General features: G+C 55.1%; 1 protein-coding gene across 1 annotated transcript; it reads left to right on the forward strand.

The window, feature by feature from the left end:
- The first annotated feature begins 876 nt into the window (after positions 1-876).
- On the forward strand, positions 877-23,016 carry SMPD4 (sphingomyelin phosphodiesterase 4). Its single transcript, XM_004742571.3, is given in 21 exon segments — positions 877-1,034; positions 3,370-3,453; positions 4,877-4,963; positions 5,573-5,715; positions 5,856-5,931; positions 6,507-6,615; positions 6,723-6,775; positions 7,286-7,382; positions 7,385-7,436; positions 9,162-9,294; positions 11,577-11,648; positions 14,868-14,954; positions 17,436-17,581; positions 18,323-18,413; positions 19,085-19,185; positions 19,543-19,706; positions 20,125-20,330; positions 20,635-20,868; positions 21,106-21,237; positions 21,367-21,495; positions 21,591-23,016. Coding segments are annotated over 21 exon segments (2,601 nt in total). The 5' UTR covers positions 877-959; the 3' UTR covers positions 21,921-23,016.
- Positions 23,017-23,333: the final 317 nt, after the last annotated feature.

Raw genomic sequence — 23,333 nt, forward strand, 5'->3', positions numbered from 1 at the left:
CAGCGCCCTCTACTGGCCCCCGCCGGCCCTTCCTCTCCCCGCCTTGCTTCAGAGGGCAGGGACCGGTTTGTCTTCTCTCTGCCGTTTGATCTCCATTTACCTGCGGGATGAGAAGGGATACAAGCAGAAAAATGTTCATCTTTAGCCCCGAAAGCTGACCTGTAACCTGCATAGTTTTGATAAGGATCAAATAAGGACTGGCTGCTACATTCTTAAAGGGTCTCATGATTGCCTGTACATCTCAAAGACAGTTAATAGAGAGCTGAAGGATAAGCAACGGAGTAATCTTGGCGAAAGCAGCCTTAGGACTAGAAATTCCAAGAAGACATTTATGACCTATTACTCCCTGAACGGCTCCTATGCCTGGAACACTTAGCATATAACCACCAGCTTCATACAGCAAAAGTAGTTTGTGCCTACAAGTCCTGTCCCTGTGCTACTTGAATGAACTAAGTTGCAACATAGTCTCAAGAATACTTTCCTGACAGCTGCAATCAGTGGTCCCACAATAGGGAGATGTATTAGGCATGGGGGATACTGAGGCGGGCCGCAGAGACACATTTCTGGGCGTTCAGAGTCAACCTTCATTGGTCATTCTCACTTGGGCAGCAGCACCCAGCGCAGTGTTTGGAAAATAATAGTAGGCGCTCAATAAATGCCTGTCGGAAGGTCAGTCATTGCGGTGTATAATTATTCTGCGCCGGTTCCCCATTAGGGGGCGCGCCTCCCGGACCCTAATAAACAGCTTCTCTTTGCGCGCACGCGCGTTCCTTCCAGCTCCCACATTCGGAGAACTCAGGGTTAAGGAACACTGCTGCTGCGCACGCGCCTTCGGAGATGTAACCCCCTAAACCCTGCCGACCTTCATTTTGCGCATGCGCCTTTTGCGATAACTGCCCGCAGAGTTGAAGGTGCGTTTCCCGCCTGGGTAGGGTAGGCGTGATGCCAGGCGCAGCTTGATGACGACATTTCGGCGCCGGATAGCCGAATGGCGGTCTCCGTCCCTTAGGCGCGGGATTTTATGGGTCCCACAGGTGAGTGGTGGGAGCCGCGCGCGGGACGGTCTCATGTCCCGGCGATACCCCGAATCTCCGCCGAAGCCTTCTCTGTTCCTACACGAGCCGTAGGCCTCAGGCCGGACGTTGGTGTCTGTGCCCCGAGCCTGGACAGCCGGCCGGCTGGGAAGCCAAGGGCCGGGCTGCGCCCTCATGGCCATCTTCCAGGGCTGCGCCCTCATGCCACCTTCTCGCGCGCCTCGCACACCCCATCCTGGTGGGTGCTCGGTTGACGTTCGTTGAACGGAGTTGGCGGAGGGAGAGATTCGAGTTAAAGTGGAGCCTTGGGCTCAACAAGCTATGTGGGAGGAAGAGCCGAGTGTGGATTCTCACCTGACTCTTCTTCCCGGTGTGGGTCGAGCTTCCTGAGCCTCAGTTTCTTCATCTGTAATATGGAGATCCCGAGGCTCACTTCACAGGGCAGTTGTGAGCGGCAAATGGGAGCATATTCTGCTTCTCAGCAGCCAGAGGGAAACAGTGGTAGTAGTGTGATTTTGCTTAGCGTGATCGGTGCTGCCACTCCGAGAAGAAACCTCAAAACAGGATCCGAAGCAGCCACTGAATAAAGTGGCCGTGAAGTGGCGGATGAAAGAACACTTTGTACATGCGGAGAAGAGCATGATGGAGGAGCCTGGCTGTGGCAGGGTTAGAGAACAGGGAGTTAAGAGACAACTGCCCTCTCCCGAAAAGACTCCTTGGTTTGGCGCCTCTGGCCCTCAGTCCTTGAGCTGATGCCATTTCAGGCTGCCACCTCATCATCTCTAGCGCTCTGCCCTTTGCAAACAGGCCAGGATTTTATGCTGCTTTGATTATTTTACTTTGGTCATCTTTATCGCGCTATTCTCTTGGTTCAGGACTAAGGCCTTTTAGGTCTTCCTTAAAACTGAATTTGATAGCCAGTGTCATGAAGAATTGAAAAAAACAAGGAGGTTGTTTCTGTTGCCAAGAGACAGAGATGCACATCTCTCAGTTCCTCCACTGCCTCACAGCTTCCTTGCACCTGGTCTTTCCTCATCCACATGCACTTCCATTTGCCACCTCAGCACACTTACTCATGCTGTGGGCAGAGCTGTACCAGGAAGACCATCATCAGTGGGACTCAGTGGTCTCTGTTTCTGTTCAGTCCATGTCTGGATAGTTTCAGTTTCTGAACTGGGTGGGCAGAGAGATAGGAATCTAGAGAGTTGCTCCTGATTTTCTGATGGCTTGCTCAAAAACTCCCTTGGCTGCGCTTGCTGATCCCTTCCATTCATTCCATTCATTCTCGTGGAGCACAGTGACGTACTTGTCTTCGTGGAACATGTGTTAAGAGGTCCATGTGTTTGAATCTTGACTCTGCCATTTACCAGCTAAGTGAGGGCATGTGATTTACCTCCTTTTTGCTTCCACTTCTTTTTTTTAATCCCTATTGACCTTGCAGGGTTGATGTGAGGATATATATTTTCGATTCTTCCTTAGCAAACTTAGCAGCTTGAAACTGCATCTGCTTATTATCTCACAATAATACAGTCCAGAAGTCTACACAGGCTCCACTGGGTTCTCTGCTTAGGATATCACAAGATTGAAATGGAGGTGTTGGTTTATTCTTACCTAAAAGCCCTCAGAAAGAATCTTTTTCCGAGCTTATTCAAGTTGCTTGCAGAATCTAGTTCCCTCGGGTTGCACAATTAAGGTCCCCGTTTCCTTACTGGCCAGCCGCTGGCACTGCTCTGTATCTTGTGGTCCACCCCCTTGAGACTCAGTCTCATCTGTCAAATTCCTTCATAACCCTTACATGAGCATTTGACTGAATACCCAAGGATAGGAATCTTGGAGGGCTGTCTTGAAAATTCTGCCAACCCCAGAGGATTAAATGAGGAAATATATGGCGGGATCCTAGAAGCAGGTGTGGCCCCTAGCAAGTACTGTACAAGCTTCACCAAGGATTTGCCACTGCAGGCTTGGCTCTGAAGCTGGCCATAATGGAATGTGTCAAACTGGCATTTCTTTTTTTGTTTAAGATTTTTATTTATTTATTTGAGAGAGAAAGAGAGCAAGTGTGGGCACAGAGGGAAAGAGAGAAACAGAGTCCCCGCTGAGCAGGGAACCTAAGACAGGGCTCCATCCTAGCTCCCTGGGATCACGCCCCAAGCTGAAGGCAGAGGCTTTAGCCCCCTGAGCCACCCAGGCACCTCTAGACTGGCATTTCTATAAAACCTGGCATTTGGCAGTGCGGAGTGTGTTGAGTTCTACAAATACTCTCCTGGCCCTTGTGAGGCAATGTAACGTTCTGTTGTGTGGCAGACGTTGAGATGTCACCTTTGTTTTTTCACAGTGGTTTCCTAAGACGGCCGTTGTCTGTGGGTCCCAAGAGGTTGCAATGGCGTTTCCTCACCTGCAGCAGCCCAGCTTTCTGCTGGTAAGTACCACCTGCCTCCAGGAACGTCAGCCTGATGATAGTTCTATAGCCCAGGGACTTTCAAGTTCTTTCCCCTGACCTGAACTGTCTTCTGGTAGTTCTTTGAGAGGATGCTAAGGAAGCTGGCCTGGGGTTAGAATCCTTAGACTTGACTCTGCCCCCTACTTGGCAGGACATTGGGTTTACTCTACCTCTGAGCCCTGGTTTTCTCACCTACAAGATGAGTTTCTCACCTCCAAGGTAGGTTGATTCAAATGCAGTTTTCATGACTTCCCGGGGCCTGGGAAGGCTCATGTGAAAGGATATACATCAGAATTTTTGCATCTTGTAAATCTTTACATGCTTCACGGGGTATTCTAATAACCCCAGCTGTTATCCTTAGAAAATGGCGTGACTACACTCTCAGCATTAAACATGATGCTGGGAAGTTATGTTTGAGGCAGATAGCCATGGTGAGGATTCCTTATTTCAGTTCCCGGAAGATGCTTTCTGTAAACATTCATTTAGAAGGACATGCTTCCTTAGTGCCCCTTCTAGAGTCAACACTTGCAGTGCTCCTGGCACCCAGTGGGTAGAGGCCAGACATGCAGGGAGTGTTCCCACAGCGCGTAACACAACATCCCAAATCTTTATCTTTGACTGCGACACCATCCTCATTTGGAGGTGGCTAAGGCCTTCAATTTCCTTGGGCATAGCCGTTTTGGTTCAAATTTTGGCATTTTTTCCTGATCTTCATCCACACTCCCATGACCTTGGATAGATTTCCTTCCTTCTTGTCTTAAATATTTCTTGGCCTGTCCAGTGCCTTCACGATTAGTGTCAGCATTTGGTTGAAACCATCTGTTGTTTCTAGCCTGCCTTGTTTCTTAAGGTAATGAATTCATTTGGCCCATTATCTACTGAACACCGGATTACTTGGTTAAGAGGGCTTCCGGTCTCTCCCTTGTTTTGTCAGGCATCTTTACTGATGATCACAGTTGTGTCATCACAGGGAAATTTCCAGTTTGTGTGTGTGTACACTCAGGGAGTACTCTGTGGTCTGTGAGTGGTGCCCTACACAGTAAGGGTGCTCTCCTGGCTGTGGGGCTGACCCTAGAACTGAGAACCTGCTCTGGATTGGGTGGAAGTCACTTCTGTCGTGAAATTGTGTAGTACCCTGCTGGAACTGGGGATGCCTGACAGAGGGTGCCGGGAAGAAGCCTGAGAGTTGGCTGTCTAGAGAGCAAAGGACCCCTACCTCTCCCAGTTGCATCCTTTAGGCCACTGACACGCATGACCTGACTCACAAGATGTTGGGGAGCCATGCCCATGGTGTGTCTGACTCCTGCCTTTCACTCAGGTTTCTGTTTTGATTTGAGCCAGTTGGCAGAAAAGCTGCCAACTGAATATGCTTATGATTTTTCTGGTTTATTCTGTCTTCTAGGCTAGCCTGAAAGCTGACTCCATAAATAAGCCCTTTGCACAGCGGTGCCAAGACTTGGTTAAAGTCATCGAGGATTTTCCAGCAAAGGTGCAGTTCTGCTAGCATCTCTTTGGGTCATGTCTCATATACTCTTTGAAAAAACATGCTTAGGGCCCCTGATTCCCAACTCTGAGCACTGCTCTGCACAGAGGTGTGACCCAGTATTGTGACTGTCACCTTTATGGACACATTTAAACATGTCAACATGTACACCAGGGGTTCTAAGCCACAGGTGCTTCTGTCCTGCACAGGACATTTGACAACGTCTAGAGATATTTTTGGTTGTCACACAGGGGAGGGTGTTACTGGAATCTAGTGGACAGAGGCCAGTGATGCTGGTACATTTCCCAAATTGCACAGGACACTCCACCTCAGCAAAGAAGTATCCAGCCCAAAAGATTGAGAAACCTGGTTTTCACCCTGAAAGTGTGTATTTTATGTAAGTCCTACCCAGAATTACCAAGTAGTAAGTGTAAGTGCAGGAAGCCAGCCTGGTCAAGGATTCTCACCCTGGAAATTTCTAGTTCTTGTGTACACACTCAGTGAAGAAGGTGGACACCTTCTGGGCTGGGCAGGAGGCCTGCATGGCACACAGCCCAGCAGTGGGCACTGGGTTTCAGCAAGCCTACCCAAAGCCTCCCCTGCACACCATTTTAGGAGCTGCACGCCATCTTCCCATGGCTGGTGGAGAGCATTTTTGGCAGCCTGGACGGTGTCCTTCTTGGCTGGAACCTCCGCTGTTTGCAGGGACGCATGAGTCCTGTGGAATACAGCATTGCAATGGAATTTCTAGACCCCGGGTAGGTAGGTTTGTCACCTGAGAGGGGCTGGATGTTTCCTCATGGTGATCCCGTTCTTAAAACACTATATTTCTCAAAGTAAGAAGAAAGGTGGTTTACAGCTCATTGCCCTTTTTCTGTTGGTTTAATTTCATGGTCAGTGGCCCAATGATGAAGTTGGTTTATAAGCTTCAGGCCGAAGATTATAAGTTTGACTTTCCTGTCTCCTACCTGCCTGTGAGTAAACTGTGGGACGAGCACCATGCTCAGGGCTCAGGACAGAGCGCCCTGCACAGCGGCTGCAGTGGTGCAGGTGGGGTAGGGCTTGGGGGCTGCGGCTGTGGGCAGGAGAAGACCATGGTGTCTGCTCAGGGTCTGGGGGGCATCATTCCCGACTTTGCTCAAGGAGAAGGCACAATGCGACCTGGTTTGTCCCTGGCTGAGTGGCAGGTAGGGTTGTGTGACAGTTACTCTGTTTTTCTGAGTTTGCAGCCTTCAGGGGCAAATTGAGGGGAGGGGTGACTTTCTTCGTGGGTATGGGAAGCAAAGAAGAGGGGGAACATGAAGCCTTTGACAAGGCTTAGAAACTCACACATTTGCTGCCCTTGCTCAATATTTGAGGGTCTTCCTGAGGATAGCATGAGAAATTCTGAGTGGAGGCCCTCTTACTCCAGCGCTACCGGGAGGACAGCACTGCTCCCCCAGGCAGGGTCCGTGTGCTGGTCGCCCCCGCGGCAGCCTTTCCCAGAGGCTGCACCACGTGGGGGTGCCCTGTGGAGCCTGCCCACAAGCCCAACGTCCTGTCTCCGTAGGGCCCCGTGAAGGCATCCATCCAGGAGCGCGTGCTCCCTGACAGCCCTCTGTACCACAACAAGGTCCAGTTCCCCCCGACAGGGGGTCTTGGCCTGCACTTGGCCCTCAGTATCCTTTGTCAGCCCCCCAGGTCTGGGGAGGCCAAGGGGGTTTGGGACACAGTGCTGGGGGTGGCCCGATAACCCTGCCCGTTTGCCTCCTGACGCTGCCATCAGATCCGTTCGAGTACTACATGTTCTTCTTTGCTTTAAGCCTCATCACTCAAAAGGTACAAGAGGGGTGCCCCTGAGCAGCTTTTTCCCAAAGCCCCCGGGGGTGGGGGCTGTGGCCTAGGACTTTCTGTACCTTTCATTTCTTCTCCCTTCTCACCTCATTTCTCCGGCTCCCCCTCTGCATCCTCCTCCAGCCTTTGTTCTTCAGACCATCCTCACTTAGGATGACAGGCCGGTGGGCACACTTGACAGGCAACATAGGGTGACCTGTGCACCCCAGTTGGTGATTGGGGGCTTCCTATGGGAAGTGCTTGCTGGGCACGGGGGCAGAGCAGAGGTGCCCAGGAAGCTTGCATGCTGAAAGGACTCTGGGGTCTAGTCAGGCCCCCTGGCCAGGGTGGGAGAGGGACTCATCTCCCAGTGCTGCCCAGGGTGCTTTGGTCTGGCCCCTGGGATGTAGCCTATGTCCAGAGCTCATGTGCAGTGACTTGAGCCCTGAGGCTGCTGGGGTCCGCAGCCAGGGGTGGCACCCAGAGCCACGTACCAACTCAGATTTGCTATTCCAGCCACTCCCTGGGGCTCTCCACATACGAACTTCAGACTGTGCCTATTTCATCCTCGTGGACCGGTACCTGTCATGGTTCCTGCCCACGGAAGGCAGTGTGCTCCCCCGCTCTCCTCCAGTCCTGGGGGGCCCAGCCCCTCACCAGCTCCCAGGTAAGGCTCTCTGGCTGCCCTGCCTCTTGGCCTGGGGTGCCCCGTCCCTGCGGCCAGCTTATAAAGTCTGGCCCTTCTGCAGGGGAATGGCTTGGGCAGCAGGCACTACTCACAGGGACAGTAGTGCCACTCTTTCTTCAGAGTGCCCCAACCCCAACAGCCCTGGCACGGACCAGACGAGGGCAGGGTGAGGACAACGTCCGTGCCTGGGTTTTCAGTGAGCAGGTCCTGTGGCCCTATGGACAAGGCCTGGCTTTGGTTTCAGAGTGGGCTGTGTTCTCCCCCTAGCAGCCCTCCCTACATGTGGCATCCAAGCCCCACAGGGAAGTGGTGGCAGGGGGTTTGAAGCAGTGTTGCCAGAGCTGATCAGTGGCACTGAGTGGGTGGTGCTGGAGAAAAAGGGCCTATAGGCAGGTTACCACAGAGCTGACATGTGGAGGAATAAGAATAGGAGGAATCTGTCAGACCAGGTCTTGGCCTGAGCCAGAGACCCTAGGGTAAAGAGCCTTTTGTGCCCATCCAAGCAGGCTGGGCTGTGGCTGGACCATGTGCAGGAAGGGCGTGCACAGCCAGCCTCAGCCCGAGGGGGAACTGAGGCCATGGGCGGCCTGTAGCTAGGAACCAATTGGCTGCCTCTCCCCGGGTGACACTAGTGACCCAGGAGCTGCCCCCTATGCTCTTTACCCTCCTCAGCCTTGCTGGTGGACCTTTTTCCTGGGGAGGTTGGTTCTTTCCTGCCAGCACAGGAATGCCCCCAAGGAAAGGGGATTGAAAGGGGGACATGGGGGTGTGGAAGGGGGAGAGGCTGCCCTGGCATTGTTAATGCTACAGCTGAGAGGGACCCAGGATGGTCAGGTTCACGCCCTCTCAGAGGCAGGCTTCTGGGCCCGGTTTTGTTGGCTTATTCTAATCTAGAATTTCTGACCCAAGACTTGCCGTGAATAACAAAAAACTTCAGTAAGGTCCTTCACCTACATTTCTGAGTTGTTTTACTCTCTATCTGTATGTGTGTTTTCTGGGTCATTTGAGTAAGTTACAGACATGATGCCTGCTATTTTTTAACATTTTGGAATATATTTCCTAAAAGTGAGTGCATTCTTGTACACGGCCATTGCGCTTTTATCCAAATCAGATCAGCATTGCTGCCAGGCCACTATCTCATTCTCAGACCCCAATTGGGCTGCCCTGGCTATCTTTCTAGGGTCTTCTAGCCAGCTGGACTGGGGTGTGCAGAATGCCCTCATCTTGAATTCTCTGGTGTTTTGTAGCGAGTAGGCCTGGCAGCCGTGGAGTCTGTGTGCTGGTGACGTCGTCTTGATCACTGGGTCAGGGGCATGTTGGCCAGGTTTTCCTCCTGTAAAATTAAGTGGGTACTTTGTGCCAAGTTAATTAGCAAGAGGGATTTGTTGGGAAGATAATGCTGAGCCTGTGTGATTATCAGCAGTGTTAGTGTCCCTTGATTATTGCTGGCCAAATAAGTTATTAATAGGCTGGTTGCCTAAGGGCGATTGTCTGCTTTCATCCCTTTACATTGATCAGGGCACGCTCTGCAGTAGGGAAGTCTTTTCCCGCTCATTGATTGTGTATGTCCATATGGATTTGGGGGCCGTCCTGTGATTCAGCAGGTGGTAGTGGCTTCCATTGCCACCGATGTTCACATTCAGATCGCCACTGCTTGTGCCAGCAGGAGCCCCTAACGAAGACCTGTTTCTGTATGTCCCTCAGGACGCCAGCCATGCCCTTCGCTTCCTATGGCCTCCACCACACCAGCCTCCTGAAGCGACATGTCTCTCATCAGACGTCTGTGAATGCAGACCCCGCCTCCCATGAGATCTGGAGGTCTGAGACACTACTCCAGGTGAGAATGAGAAGGCTCTTTACGTCTTCTGTTTCCAGATAAACTGCCTGGCCACCTTCTATCCAGGGGGCAGAGGCCAAACACCGTTCTCAGCCTGAGAGCACCTCTGAATTGTTGGTGTTTTCCTGCTGTGACATGTAGAAATCAGACTAGAGAAAATGTGCCCACCCCTCTAATCTGAATGTCACTGGTAGTGCTTTCTATCCCAGGATTCACTGGCCTTGGAGTTTTGTCTTTCTCATGGTGGTGTGAGTGCTGCTCAGTTTCTAGTGGATCCGCATGAAGGCTTGCCCCACACCACACGTCTCCGACCTGCTCTCACGTTGCTGGAGAGGTTACCTGTGATCACCCTCATTTGGATATGAAGCCCCTGCCCCTGTAGCGTTTTTATAACACTGGCTGGAGAAGGCTTGCAAAGCCTCTCACCTTGGTTGGCCGGCAGCCCCTATCCCTTCTGGGTTGGGGGATCCACATGGAAGGTGGTAGGGCCCCTTGTCTGCCCCCGAGCAGGCTCCAGCCTCTCACACAGGCTTGGGCTGGCTCCCTCCCAGGGTGCGGTGCTGCCCACCTCCCAGGCCAGGCTGTCTCTTGTAGATACACCGTGGAGAGGTTCAGCTGGTTCTGACACTCAACTCTGCAGCAGAGTTGGTAGCCAGGAGCATCACTTAATGGCCTGACAGGTGGATAAGATGGGATTCTGTCCTTCCTGACTTGTACATAATTCCTGGTATGTGGGCTGCTGCACTTTCAGCATTGTCATTGTTGAGACAGCACTAGGAGATCAGATGGCTGGACTCATCGTCCCTGGTCACAGAGGGGTTTTGGTGCTTCAGATGGGTCCCAGCTAATGTGGACTCTGGGGTTTGCCAGCCCGTGAGGAAGGCTGGTGGCCAGGACCCAGGCTTATGGGGAAGAAATGCTGAAGGTTTGTTTCCTAGACCAGAACGCTAATGCTTTTTCTTTTTTTAATTGAAGAAAAAATTCCTTTGAATTGCAGTGAAATACACAACATAAAATTTGCTGTTTGAACTATTTCTAAGTATGCTGTTCAGAAGCATTACACATGTTCATATTGTTGTGGAAGTAATCTCCAGAACTTTCTCATGTTGTAAAACTGAAACTGTGCCCATTAAACAGAAGTTTCCCATACCCCTCTTCCCAGCCCCTGGCCCCCTCCACTCTGCTTTCTGCATCTACGATTTTGACTACTCTAGAATCTCATGGAAGCAGAACCATACAATACTTAAGCTTTTTATGACTGCCTTGTTTCACGCAGCAGAGTGCCATCAAGGTTCATCCATGTGGTAGCACGTTGCCAAATTTCTTTTCTTTTTAAGGCTCAGTTATGCTGTGTTGTATGGATCTACCACTTTCTCTGTTTCCGTTCATCTCTGGATGGGCACTGGGGTTGCTTGCACATTTTAGCCGTTGTGAATAGTTCTGTTGTGAACACGGGTTTACAGAAATCTCTTAGATACTTTGATTTCAACTCTTTGGGGTCTATACCCTGAAGCGGAACTGCTGGATTGCTCGGTAATTCTGCTTAATGCTCGCCGGCTGCTGTGTTGTACGTTCCCACCGGCAGCGCAATGTTCCCACCAAGCGTTGGGCGGCCATGCCTACGCTCATGATGTTCTGGTTTTGATTAGAGGCCCCGCCCCCAGTGAATGTGAGGTGGTATCTCCCGGTGCTTTTGATTTGCACTTCCTTATAGTTGGTGATGTTGAGCGTCTTTTAGTGTCTTTATTGGCCATTTGTATGTCGACTGGTGAAATGTCTGTTCAAGTCCGTTGCCCATTTTTTAATTGAGTGGCTTTCTTTACTTGTAGTTGGATTGTAGGAGTTGTCTGTACATTTTGAATATCAATTCCTCCTCACACACACAATTTGTAAATACTTTCCCCCATTCTGTGGGTGGTCTTTTTCACTCTGGATGGTGTCTTCTGTGCGCAAAAATTTTTTAAATTTTCATGAAGTCCGATTTACCTGTTTTCTTCTGTTGCCTGTGCTTTTAGAGCCCTAGCTAAGAAATGGTCACCAAAGCCAATGTCATAAAACCTTCTCCCCACGCTTTCTTCTGAGAGTTCTATAGATTTAGATTTTACATGTAGGTTTCTGATCCATTTTGAATTATTTATTGTTTCTGGTGGAAGGTAAGGGTCCAACTTCATTCTTTTGGATGCAGATGACCAGTTTTCCCAGCACTGTTGAAAAAAACTACCCTTTGAATGGTCACAGCATCCTAAATGAAAATCATTTAACCACCCAGTGCTCTCTTGCAGGTTTTTGTTGAAATGTGGCTTCATCATTATTCCTTGGAGATGTACCAAAAAATGCAGTCCCCTCACGCCAAGGTACGTTGCTGTGCTTTTTCGTCCTGTCTCTGGCCCTGGTGTGCCTGGTCCACCTTGTCCTTAATCTCAGCTAGTTTTCAGGTGCTGGTTTTCAACCACCACCCCTTACTCCAGTGCTGGGCAGTAGGCAGGTTTGGTTCTGTGGTGGGCTCCCCCCATGAGGGCTGGAGGCATGTAATCTCTGGGGTCCTCCTCATGCTACTTCCAGAGCCCCCACCCCGGCAGCCGGAATGGATGAGGTTGTAGTGCTCGTGCTCTGGGGGTAGGAGAGTCAGCGAGTGCCTCTGAGAGTCACAACTAGCTCCATCCGCTCTGCCGTCACGGTGCCTCCTGCTTTCCTGCCGAGGTGGCCCCTTGGCAGACTTCGCTCCCCTTGGTCCCCACACTGCCTCTCCCTCCTCCAGAGCAGCGGCAGGCAGCCCTCTGTGCAGTGGGTGAGATCTGACGCCTTCCTGCATGAGGCCTGGCCTGTTTCCTCCTTCCTTCCCTCCCAGGGCAGCATGCTCATTCGCAGAGGTGTGGAGGCAGCTGTGTCCCCGAAACCTTCCCTGGGTCACCATGCCCAGGGCCAGCTGCCCCCTGGACTTGTCAGGGTAGAACAGCTCTGTCCGTTTAATAAGAGGCGGCAGGGCACTGAGGGTCACACTGCACAAAAAAGCCTGAAACACGCAAACCGGGGCCCTGCTAGGAGCAGCACTGGCCTGTAATCAGGTATGCAGTCCACGGCTTCTGTGTGCTGCTGGGCTGCCTCTTAGACGTCACTTTTGTCAGTGCCAGACAAAAAAAAACATTCTGTGTGAATGCTTGAGAGGTTCCTTAAGAATTAAGAGTCTGGCCCTAAAATTCATACGGGTGGCCTGTGACCTTCCCTCTGCGAATCCAGCACGGAGCTGGAACTGTTTTCCTGCTGCAGAGTCTCGGCAACCAGCTCTGCTTCCCTGCCCTCCGCTGAGTACCGGTTTGGGGAGCAGCCCCCAACTGCTGCTCTCTTAAAGTGAAGAGTACCTCAGATCTCTGTCCTTGGCACCACATGGAACGGCAGCAAAGCCAGGACTCCCTCTTGGGCCTCTCGCGTCCCTGAGGACCTGCGCTGCCATTCCCGCTTCCAGAGTGGACTTGCATGTTCCTGGCTGGTGCACGGCAGTCGGGGGGTGGGGGCCTCCCCCTTGGGTCCCAAGGGCCTTACTCAGCCCCTGTGCATGTGGCTTGGTCTTGCAGAGGCAGAGGCTGCTTTGCTACGTTGCCCTCCGGGATGCTCATTCTGTCTTCCAAGCTAGCGCAAGCACACTCACTGTGATTTTTAGCAGATCTGCCAATCACAAAGGTTCTCTAGGCTGTCTTACTTGGGAGGAGCGGTGGGCCGTACCTGCTGGGGCGGGAGGGCCTTCCCCTTCTTCCCCACGTTTTGCTTCCTCTTGGCCAGACCACAGGGCAGGTGAGAGCGGCCCAGAACGGCTGATAGTGGGAGAACAACCGGGAAACCCCCACCAGGTACCTGGAGAGGGTTTGTGGTTTTTTATTGTTTGTTTGGGGTTCTTTGCCTCCTTTTGAGGCTGAACACAAAGCCTAAGTAAACCTGGGAAGTGGAAAAAGACAACTGTGGACATCTCCTTCATCCGAGGCTCCTTATCATCTACCCAGGCCTGGGCTGTGCCATGTGGAGTCCTAGCCTTGAGGTCCCTGTTTCCTGACGTTGGAGATGCAGGAAGTGCAGCTCCGAGAGGTCCCGTGGTGCTTCCAGCCCACCTCCTCCCAGGTGACAGGCAGCCTGGGTCCAGAGTGGATGCCCACTCTCTAGAGCCTGGGCCTCTGCCCCATCCCAGCTTACTGAGCAGGGCTTCTGGAGAAGCAGATGGTTGCTGAAGTCCACACACTTCTACAGGCCACTGCGGGGCCTGCCCGGTGTTCCTTAGGCTGGGCAGGTCCCCAGCAGGGGAACCATGTGGTCTGATTCCCACCAAGCTGCGGCTGAGCCCAGGGTCTGGCCCAGAGGAAGGCCTTGAAGCGCAGCCCACTCCTTGCTGTGCTCCTTCCTGCCCTTGCTCTGCGTGTCTCTGGCTGCGCCTTTCTCCTAAAGGCCTGGCACCCGCATTCTGGCCTCTCCTATGTATAGCGTGATTCTCAGTGGAAGGCGTGGCCCTCACCGGGCAGGATGTGTGCCAAGGCCAGCTCTGAACTCTGCTTGGCTGAAGGGGACTGCTTTAGCAGGCTTTGTCATAGCGGGGGTGGGGGCGGACAGCTATGCCAGTTCAGCTGTCATCCCCCATGTCCCAGGCTGTCCCAGCCTCGGGTTCCAGCTGCCTCTGGGTGTGTGTGGCCATGGCCAGATTCTTAGGGCTCTGTGAGTTCGGAGTTGGGGAGTCCTGGTAAGGTGGGAGAGATGGGTGTCCCAGAATTTGAACCCATGAGTGTTTGTGCCACCTTTAACGATTTCCGGGATGTGGGGTGCAGAGGGTGTCAGGCCTGGTGGGCTGAGCTTTGCTTGCTTCTGTGCCATACTGGTAATCAGCCCCCACAGAGGCAACCATTCAGCAGGGGCCACAGATTAGATCTTTGACTCCTAGGAACTGACCACATCATGTGTCAATTTGGTAAATTTTTCTCTGGGACAACCCAGGAAAGTCCAATAAATGACATATTTTTCTTCCCTGAGCAGAGGAGTCTCCATTAGGAACGGGCTCCTCAAAAATTTCTTTTTGGAGCCTCGGGAACTTCAGGGCTTTGGTGGCTGGTGGTGTGTCCCAGCAAGCCTCCCAGGATCCTGGCAGTGTGCAGAGTGCACACGCCGCAGCCATGGGAATCAGGGGTCAGGGAGGGCAGGCCCCTCTGGCAGGAAAGTCAGGTTGACCTCAGGGAGCTAGAAGGACTTTCAGGCCCAGTGACTTGGAGGAGACTGCCCAAGTGTCCTTAAGTCTGTTTATGCTTGGCAGGTGAAGGAGCAGCCCTCCGGCCTGGCTCTGGGCTGCCCACTGGGCAGGACCCCTTTGGGCTGCTGAGGGTGGTGTCCCACTGGCTTGAGGCTGTGGGGCTCTGATTGTGTGGATTGTCACTGATGTGCTTTTGTTTTGTTTTTGTTTTTTGTTTTCTCTCCTTAAACTTCTGGGCTCACCTTTATCTTTCTCTCCCTACTGTCCCCTCCCCGGTCTCTCCCCTTCTGCCCCTGCCCTGCCCTCCACCCTCCCTGCCTCTTCTCGGCTTCTCTGCTTTGTTGTCTCTCAGCTGGAGGTTCTGCACTACCGACTCAGTGTCTCCAGCGCCCTCCACAGCCCTGCCCAACCCAGCCTCCAGGCCCTTCACGCCTACCAAGTACTGGCTGCTCTCCTATTGTTGCGTTTCACCCCTGCCCTGTGGTGTGAGCCATGGAGCGCATGACAGTGCAGTGGTAAAGCGAGGGGCCGACAGGGGTGACTCAGACCAGTTCTAAACAGAGCCAGGCCCGTGTGTGTTGGGGATCATGGCGAGTGTCCTCTCTAGCCTGTGTTGGCCCTCAGCTTGGCAAACTAGTGCAGGTTTGGGGGTGTGGAGCTGCCAGATCTGCCCACCCAAGCCCCAAGCCAACCGGAGTTTGCAAGCTCTTGGGAGTTGGTGGCTTCTCTGGCCCTGGTTGGAGGGAGTGGAAACAGTGTGGCCTTTGCAGCGGCCCTCCTCACCCACAGTGTGGGCCTGGCGCTCAGGAACTGACGGAGCACAGGGAGGCCCCAGGGCTCATAGTGGCATGGGTTCGGCCAACCCCAAGCCTTTGTGAGCCAAGGTGTGGGGAGGACAAGGGCTCAGCCCCCCAGCCTGGAGAGGCTGTCGATCCCTAAGCACGTTGGGCTCTGGCCTCTTGTGGACTTGGGTGCACTGCCAGAGGTGGGCAGAGTGGACAAGAGCCTCCTGGAGACGGGTCTGCTTTAGGCAGAGATGACCAGTGTGGACAGATTTGAGGTTGGTAGATGGAATTCAGACCTGCAGGCTGTTTCTGGGCTAATGGAGGCTGGTAGCTCACTGATTCATGAGGTGAAGGCTAGGAATTCTGGGCCGAAAACAGGCGTCTAGATCCATGCTCAAGGCCAGGGGTCTGTCCATTTCCCCTTGGGAGCACGCCATAATATTTAACCTGATGCTTGAGTACAAGATGAGAAATCAGGTTTCCTGGGATGGGGTGGTGAGCACACACAGGATCCCCGCCCAGAACCAGCAGCTGCTGGGTGGAAGGAAGAACATGGCCCAGGAGGGCCGGCAGAGGTGGGCCAAGCACCGAAGCGGGTAGCATTCAGGCCTGTGTCGGGGAAGATCTCACTTGGCTAACAGCAGGATCCCTGGATAAATGTCCATAGCAGGAGGGGCTGCTTAGCTAAGGGCTGGGCCCAGTGAGAAATGCCACGGGCTTTAGGACAGTGTCCCTAAAGGACATGCAGCTGGAGGAGGCAACGTACAGTTGTGGCAAGGTTCCTATGGGGAGTTGGCTCTTGACCAGGGGAGGGGAGGTCGGAAGAAAGGTTTGGCTTCCCCCAGCAGGAAGATAGCCCAAGAGGCATCCAGTGCAGTGGTGAGGGCCTGTGCAGAGGAGGAGGGGACGCAGTTCCGGTTCAGTGCAGATGCTCTGTTCTCTGTTACGGAGACAGCGGCAGGGTTGGCAAGGAACCAGGAATGAGAAAGGCAGGGACTCCTGGGGAGGGGGCTCCAGCCTGGCATCGGTGCCTTCCTACTTTCCTCATTAGGAAAGTATCTTACGCTTTTTTCTTCAAATGATGCAAATTCATCACACAAAGATGTAAACGTACAGAGAAGTAGCAGCAGGTCTCCTCCCGAAGCCCCGTAGCTCCCTGTGCGGGCAGACTGAGCTGTGGGCTGTGTTGCCTGGGCTCATGCAGGCAGATTGTGGCGGGGAGAGCTGAGAGGACAGTGCTGTGAGCAGCAACGGTGGCTGGGTGCCCGGGCTGTGCCCGGAGGCATGGCCTCTGCCAGCCGCAGCATTGCTCAGGATTGGGACTAGGCTTCCAAAAGCTCGTCCATCCAGTCTGTGGTGGCCCTAGGGGCCCTGGGGGTGCTGGGTGTGGGCAGAGGAGCGTGCCTGTCTGGGCATCCCAGAGCTGGGAGCCGGCAGGTGGCGGGGCCCACCGGTGCTGTCCTCTACCAGTCGGAAGACCACCCTGTTCTCTGTCACAGAACAGCCAACAGGCAGCCTGTCTTCTCAGGCCTGAGTCTACATGAACTTGGGAATTGGAGCTTCAGCCCACAAGATCAAGAGTGCTCTTGTCTTGGGGGTCATGCTGACCACAGATCCGTCAGCAATAGAAGGGGAAGGGCTGCCCTGCCAAGCCCCCAGCTGGCGGGTCCAGGACAGGGAGTGGATGAAAGGGTGGGGATTGCAGCAGCAGAAGGAACGGGGTAGTGTTTCTGCCTGAAATGGGAAGCCAGGGGCCCCAGGGAGCCGGCGGGAGACTCCTCTAGATCTGATGGGGAGGATGTCAGCCTGCCTTGCCCCTGCTGCTCCTCCTTGGGCTGGCCAGGAGGGGATCCCTGAGGAGGGGGGCGGGCAGAAGTCACCCAAGTCAGCCACGGAGGGTCCAGTAAGGGGTTGGAAGCCCTTGACAGGTGTGTTTCCACTCCCCGTGCAGGCTTACTGAGCCACGGGCTATGTCACCTGGGCCTGTGGGTGCCCTGTGCAGGCTATGGTGCTCTCAGCGGGCCGCAGGGCCAGCCAGTAAGGCACAGGGAGGGCCGGGGGGGTGGCCCATGTGTCCCATGGTGGAAGAAACGGTTCTGGCCTGACTCCTGACACCGCGCCCCCCTCAATGTTAGGAGTCATTCACGCCCACCGAGGAGCACGTGCTGGTGGTGCGCCTGCTGCTCAAACACCTGCACGCCTTCTCCAACAGCCTGAAGCCCGAGCAGGTCTCTCCGTCCACCCACTCCCACGCCACCAGCCCCCTGGAGGAGTTCAAACGGTGGGTACGGGCTCTGCGTGGGGCTCCCATACCCCGGCTACCACTGCCTCATCCCTTACGCACGTTGCCCACTGTGACCTGTCCCTAGAGCGTGAGGGACAGCCTGCAAGGCATCTGCAGGGTGGGCCAGGTGGGAAAGCACCTTGGGGTTTTCTCCCCACCCCCATTCAGGTCTCTCCTTTGGGGCCTAACATCTTTGGTCGAAAGAGCCGGACTGCCCAGAGAAAGGCCCCGTCTTGCTGCTGCCCGGTCTTGTCCCCTCCTCCCTGGCGGTGGGCAGAGTAGGAGCTCAACAGTGACAGTGTTCCTCGGAATGCCCAGGAAAGCCAGTGGGCTGGGAACCTCTTCGCTTCCAAGTGGCTCTTTGGTCACTGGAGACTGAGCTCTGTGCTGCGCCATCCCCTTCACCATCTTCTCTGCTCCTCTCCCTCCATCAGAAGGCCTGGGATGGTGGCCTGATTCCTAGGCTGACTGGGGCCAGCAGAGTAGGTGACTTGTATGTGGTGAGCCAAGCAGAGGGGGGTCACGGGAGCCTCACTAGGTCATCCACGTGTGTGCTGTGTGTCCTTGGGACATTACCTAACCTCTCTGAACTTTGGTTTCTTCTGAAAAATGGGGCCAGAAACTGGAGGCCTTACCTCCAGGGGGTGCCCACTGCTTACCCTGGCAGGGCTGGCCCTTGCAAACCGGAGCCACTGGACTCACCTGTGAGGGGCCCCTTCCCCCTCCTCTCCCCTGCAGGGCTGCTGTCCCAAGGTTTGTGCAACAGAAGCTCTACCTCTTCCTGCAGCACTGCTTCGGCCACTGGCCCCTGGATGCATCATTCAGAGCCGTGAGTGTCAGCCCCATCTCTCCACCTTTGCCCTTGCCCTGTGTGTGCTTGGTGACGGAGGTCCCTGTGGGATGGACGCAGGAGGGAGTCAGCTGTTACTGCTAAGGCCTGGTGGGGAGACCTTACGGCGGGGGGTGGGGGGGTATCACATCCTGGTTGTTTGAATTTCCAAAACCAACGCTGTCCTCCCTGGCTCTGACCCCAGGTGTCCGTGCTGGGCGGACGCCCAGCTTCACTGAGCTGCACCTGACCCACTTGGTCGGGGAAGCGTTCCGTGTTACGTTTCTCCGGAAGGCTGACAGGAGGGCTCCGCATCAGCATCAGCACAGGGGCTGGTGCTAACGTAGTGTTGTGTGTCAGCTATGTGCACATTAAAAAATTGTTCTAACAAAATAAGAATTAAAAAAAATAAAGCTCATGGGAGGGTGTGCGAAGCTCCCTCCTGGGCCCTCTGAGGGGGGTAGGTAGGTGGGAAGAGGCCAACCTGGTGGCCACCCCACCCTCCTCTACCAGGAACCGAAGCCCCACGGTTAGACTCCCTCCTGCTCACCCACGGGGCTGCCTCCCTGGGGCTGGGCTCCAGGCCACCTGAGGATTTGGCCCAAAGCCCCAGACCCACAGCCTACCAGATTGCCGGCTGCGAGGCCCTCAGCACATGAGTGTGTTGCCAGGTTCTGGAGATGTGGCTGAGCTACCTGCAGCCCTGGAGGTACGCACCCGAGAAGCCGGCTCCGAGCAGCGACTGCCAGCCCCGGGCTGTGTCAGAGAGATGGTGAGCCCCGGCCCACCATGCTCCCAGTGCTGGGGGGACAGGCTGCCCCCTCTTTGACTGGGCCCCAGGATTGCTCTCCCACGGAAACAGCTGGTGGCCCTTCTCCACGCTGTCCCCTTGCTGCTCTCCACTCACGTGTGTTCGCACCCCACGCCGCCGCTTAATCCCCTCCACCCTCTGCGCCCTGCCACAGAGCCCTTGTCTTCTGGGGAAGGGCCTCACCCACCTGGAGGCTGTGGCTGGGGAGAGTCCAGAAGCCCGGGAAGAGCCCGGGTCGGGGAGTACAGTAGCGGTGTAGCCGCTGATGCACCGCTGATCAGGGTGGTGTAGCCCCTGATGAACCGCCTCGCTCCCCAGGGCGCCCTTTGTGCAGGAGAACCTGCTTATGTACACCAAGCTCTTCGTGGGCTTCCTGAGCCGTGCCCTCCGCACCGACCTGGTCAGCCCCAAGAACGCACTCATGGTGTTCCGAGTGGCCAAAGTCTTTGCCCAGCCCAACCTGGCTGAGATGATCCAGAAAGGTAAGCCCTTAGCCGGCAGGAAGCAGCCCTCAGAAAGGGACCCAGAGAGACTGCATGGGCCTCGCCGGCTTAGAGCAGCCCAGCCTCGGTGGTGTGGGGGCTCTGAGTGCACGGTGACGGGGTACAGGTCGGAGGTGGGCAGCACTGTGCCTTCCCTGAGGCCCAGCATGCTAGCTGGGATCTGGGGGGCCGCTGGAAGGAGTGGAGGCAGAGTTCAGGGCATCAGGAAGCAATCTGGGGTTCTGTCACGTCTCAGATGGCTCTGTTGGGCATTAGCTTCTCTGGCTTCCCTTTGTGAACGTCAGCCTTCCCGTGGAGACTGTCGGGCTGCAGGGGCCTCAGGAGGTGGGCCCCTGTCCCTCGGGAACCTCCCTAGGCGCCATGGAAGCTGCAACCAGACTGGCATCATGCTTTCCAGGGGAGCAGTTGTTCCTGGAGCCTGAGCTCGTCATCCCACACCGCCAGCACCGACTCTTCACAGCGCCCCCCTTTACGGGCAGCTTCCTGTCCTCGTGGCCACCGGCTGTCACCGACACCTCCTTCAAGGTGAAGAGCCACGTCTACAGCCTGGAGGGCCAGGACTGCAAGTACACCCCGATGTTTGGGCCCGAGGTCCGGACGCTGGTGAGTTGGGGCTCCCCTAGGCCCCCCAGCTGTCCAGAAGCTGTGGGAGCGGAGGCTGGGGCAGGCAGAAGGTTGGGTGTTGCCTGGATGATGCTCTCCTGCCCTTTTTTCCATCAAGGTCTAATTTTTTTCTGATAATAAAGACAACATTTGTTGGAAAGCTTTCACATTTAGAATGTGCGTGTCTTGGTCTTGAAAACGCCTCGCCCCCTCCTGGCCTGGTGGGGGCTCCCCGAGGGCTGCCTGCCAGCCTCTTGGGGGCTACCTGGGCTGGCTGACCTGCCCCCCACCCTGTGCCCCGCAGGTCCTGCGCCTGGCTCAGCTCATCATGCAGGCCAAGCAGACCGCCAAGTCCATCTCTGACCAGTGTGGGGAGAGCACACCCGGCCGCCCCTTCCTGTCGTGGCTGGGCTTCTACTCCACAGATACGAACGGCTGCTACCCAGCCAACGATCTGGACGAGATGGGGCAAGACAGCGTCCGCAAGACGGACGAGTACCTAGAGAAGGCCCTGGAGTACCTGTGCCAGATGTTCCGAGTATGAGCTCTGGGGGCTGTCCCCTGCCTGGTGTCTGCTCCTGTGCCCCTACCCCCTGGGGGAGCCCGCGGGAGGCATAGCCTGTACTGTCAATGTCAAGTCTTGGTCCCCTTGTGCTCGCTGTTCGAGGCCCAGGGATGTAGCCCTGTCCGCTTCCTCCCCCCGGGAAGTGAAAGCAGGATGTGGCTCAGCCCCCTCAGAGTGCTCTTCACCCCCCCACCCCCGCTGCCCCAACAGCTCAGTGAGGCCCAGCTCGCCCAGCTCACGCTCGCCCTGGGGACAACGCAAGATGAGAATGGGAAGAAGCAGCTCCCAGACTGCATCGTGGGAGAGGATGGGCTCATCCTTACACCCCTGGGCCGCTACCAGGTAAGGGCCATGTCCCGGACGGCTCCTCCCATCCCCTCATTGCTTCTGTAATTTCCACATGGGTGTATCTGTGGCCCTGCCCACTCAGGCCGGGTCTCCCCTGGGTCTCACTTCTCGTCCTGCTTCTAGATCATCAATGGGCTACGGCGGTTCGACATCGAGTACCAGGGGGACTTGGAGCTACAGCCCATCCGGAGCTACGAGATCGCCAGCCTGGTCCGCATGCTCTTCCGGCTGTCATCCGCCATCAACCAGAGGGTGAGTGCCGGGGGCAGGGCCGCCCACGGGGAGAGGCCGGGTGAGTGCGTGGCCCTGCCCGCGCCAACTCCCCCACGTCTCTGTCTGTACCCCAGTTTGCAGGCCGGATGGCAGCCCTGTGTGCCCGGGCCGACTTCCTTGGCAGCTTTTGCCGCTACCATCTCACAGAGCCCGGGCTGGCAGGCAGGCGCCTGCTGAGCCCTGTGGCGCGGGGGTCTGCAGCCAGCCGGGCCCGGGGTCCGAGGCTCAGCCTGCGCTTCCTGGGCAGCTACCGAACGCTGCTGTCGCTGCTTCTAGCTTTCTTCGTGGCCTCCCTGTTCTGCGTTGGGCCCCTGACCTGTGCCCTGCTCCTCGTGCTGGGCTACCTCCTCTACGCTGTGGCCATGACGCTGCTCACGGAGCGAAGCAAGCTGCACCAACTCTGACCTCAGGCCACACACGGCCCTGGCTAGGCCGGCAGGAGGGACACGTAGCCCCTCGCTTGGTCCTGGAGGTCACCTCCAAGCAACAGGGCGTTTTCCTGCAGCCACGGAGCTGTGCGTAAGAGATGCTAAAACAAGGAAGGTGTGGGCTGGGCCGGGCCAGGCGAGGACGAGCGTGGCCTCCTGTTAGTCTCACAGGACAGCCCCGGACCCGGCTGCTCGATCCTCCCTGCTCCCCTCAGCCCCAGGCCCTGCCATGACACAGCACTCGAGGCCTTTCTTTGCTCTGACCCTCCTGGGTTGAGCTGTGTGCTCCCCAGATGGGGCCTTGCCGTCTGTCAGGTTGGCAGGGTGGCGCGAGTCTCCTTTCCCTGGTGACAGCAGGATGGGAGCTCAGCCTCTGATTCCAGAGAAAAATCCCAAACCCTAGCGGCTCCTGAGAAAGCTAAGAGGGTGGTTCTGGTTCTTGACTATAAAGCAAGGTTCTCCCATCACATTTGGCAAAGTGAGGGTCATTCTTCACACCTTCCCGGCAGTTCCAAGGCTGGGCCATCCGATTCCACTTAGTAGGAGGAAAGACCCTCCAGGAGAACAGATGCTTAGTGGGACGGAGCTTCACCTCTGCCTCCCTCCTCGCCCCCATGCTATCAAACATGTCTCTTGGTGGTGGCCCAGCCTCACTGCCCAGCCAGGACGGGTGCACATGTCCCAGGGGCAGAGAGGATGCAGCAGGGCCATGGGAGTCGGCAGCGTCTGGTCTGCAACCAAAGATGGTCACAGGATTACTTGTATCTTCAGTAAAATCAGGTGCAAAGGCCCTAACTTTTTTATGACATTTAAATATTCAGTTACACATTCACAGTCAGCAGTCATCCCCACAGGGACTCAGGCACTTTTGTTCATCATATGGGTGACACACCAGAGAAAACATCTGAACAATGATTTTAAACCAAGCCTCTGCTTCTGTTTTTATTTAAATATCAAGTTTTATATTTTGATGTAAATTCAGAATAATGGCATTCTGGGGTCTGTGACCAAAAATCAAAAACCAAGTTTGTAACTGACCATAGATCTGAATAAAACCTCTTTGGGCTCCTAAGTCTTCTGGTGCTGGAGCTCAGGTCCCAGCACAGTCGCCCTTACTGTTCCCTCAGTTGGTTTGGGGATGTCAGTGACCTGGGAAGCGCCACAGTCCCTGCCCAGGGGGACAGCCAGTGGGTTTGTTTACAGCAGCAGCAGACCAAGGCAGATGGGAACAGTGAGGTGGCCCCGATGGCAAACAGCAGGCTCCTCGGAGTGCTGACTTCCTGGAGTCGCCCTCAGCCAACACAGGCCCGAGCTGGTTCAAAGCTGGGAGAATTTTGTCTTCCATTTAGCGTATCAGAGTTGGCCTGGATATGAAAAGCAATCCTGGAA

The sequence above is a fragment of the Mustela putorius genome, unplaced genomic scaffold, assembly GCF_011764305.1.
Source record: "Mustela putorius furo isolate JIRA1106 unplaced genomic scaffold, ASM1176430v1.1 tig00003858_pilon_pilon_pilon, whole genome shotgun sequence".
Lineage (NCBI taxonomy): Eukaryota > Metazoa > Chordata > Mammalia > Carnivora > Mustelidae > Mustela > Mustela putorius.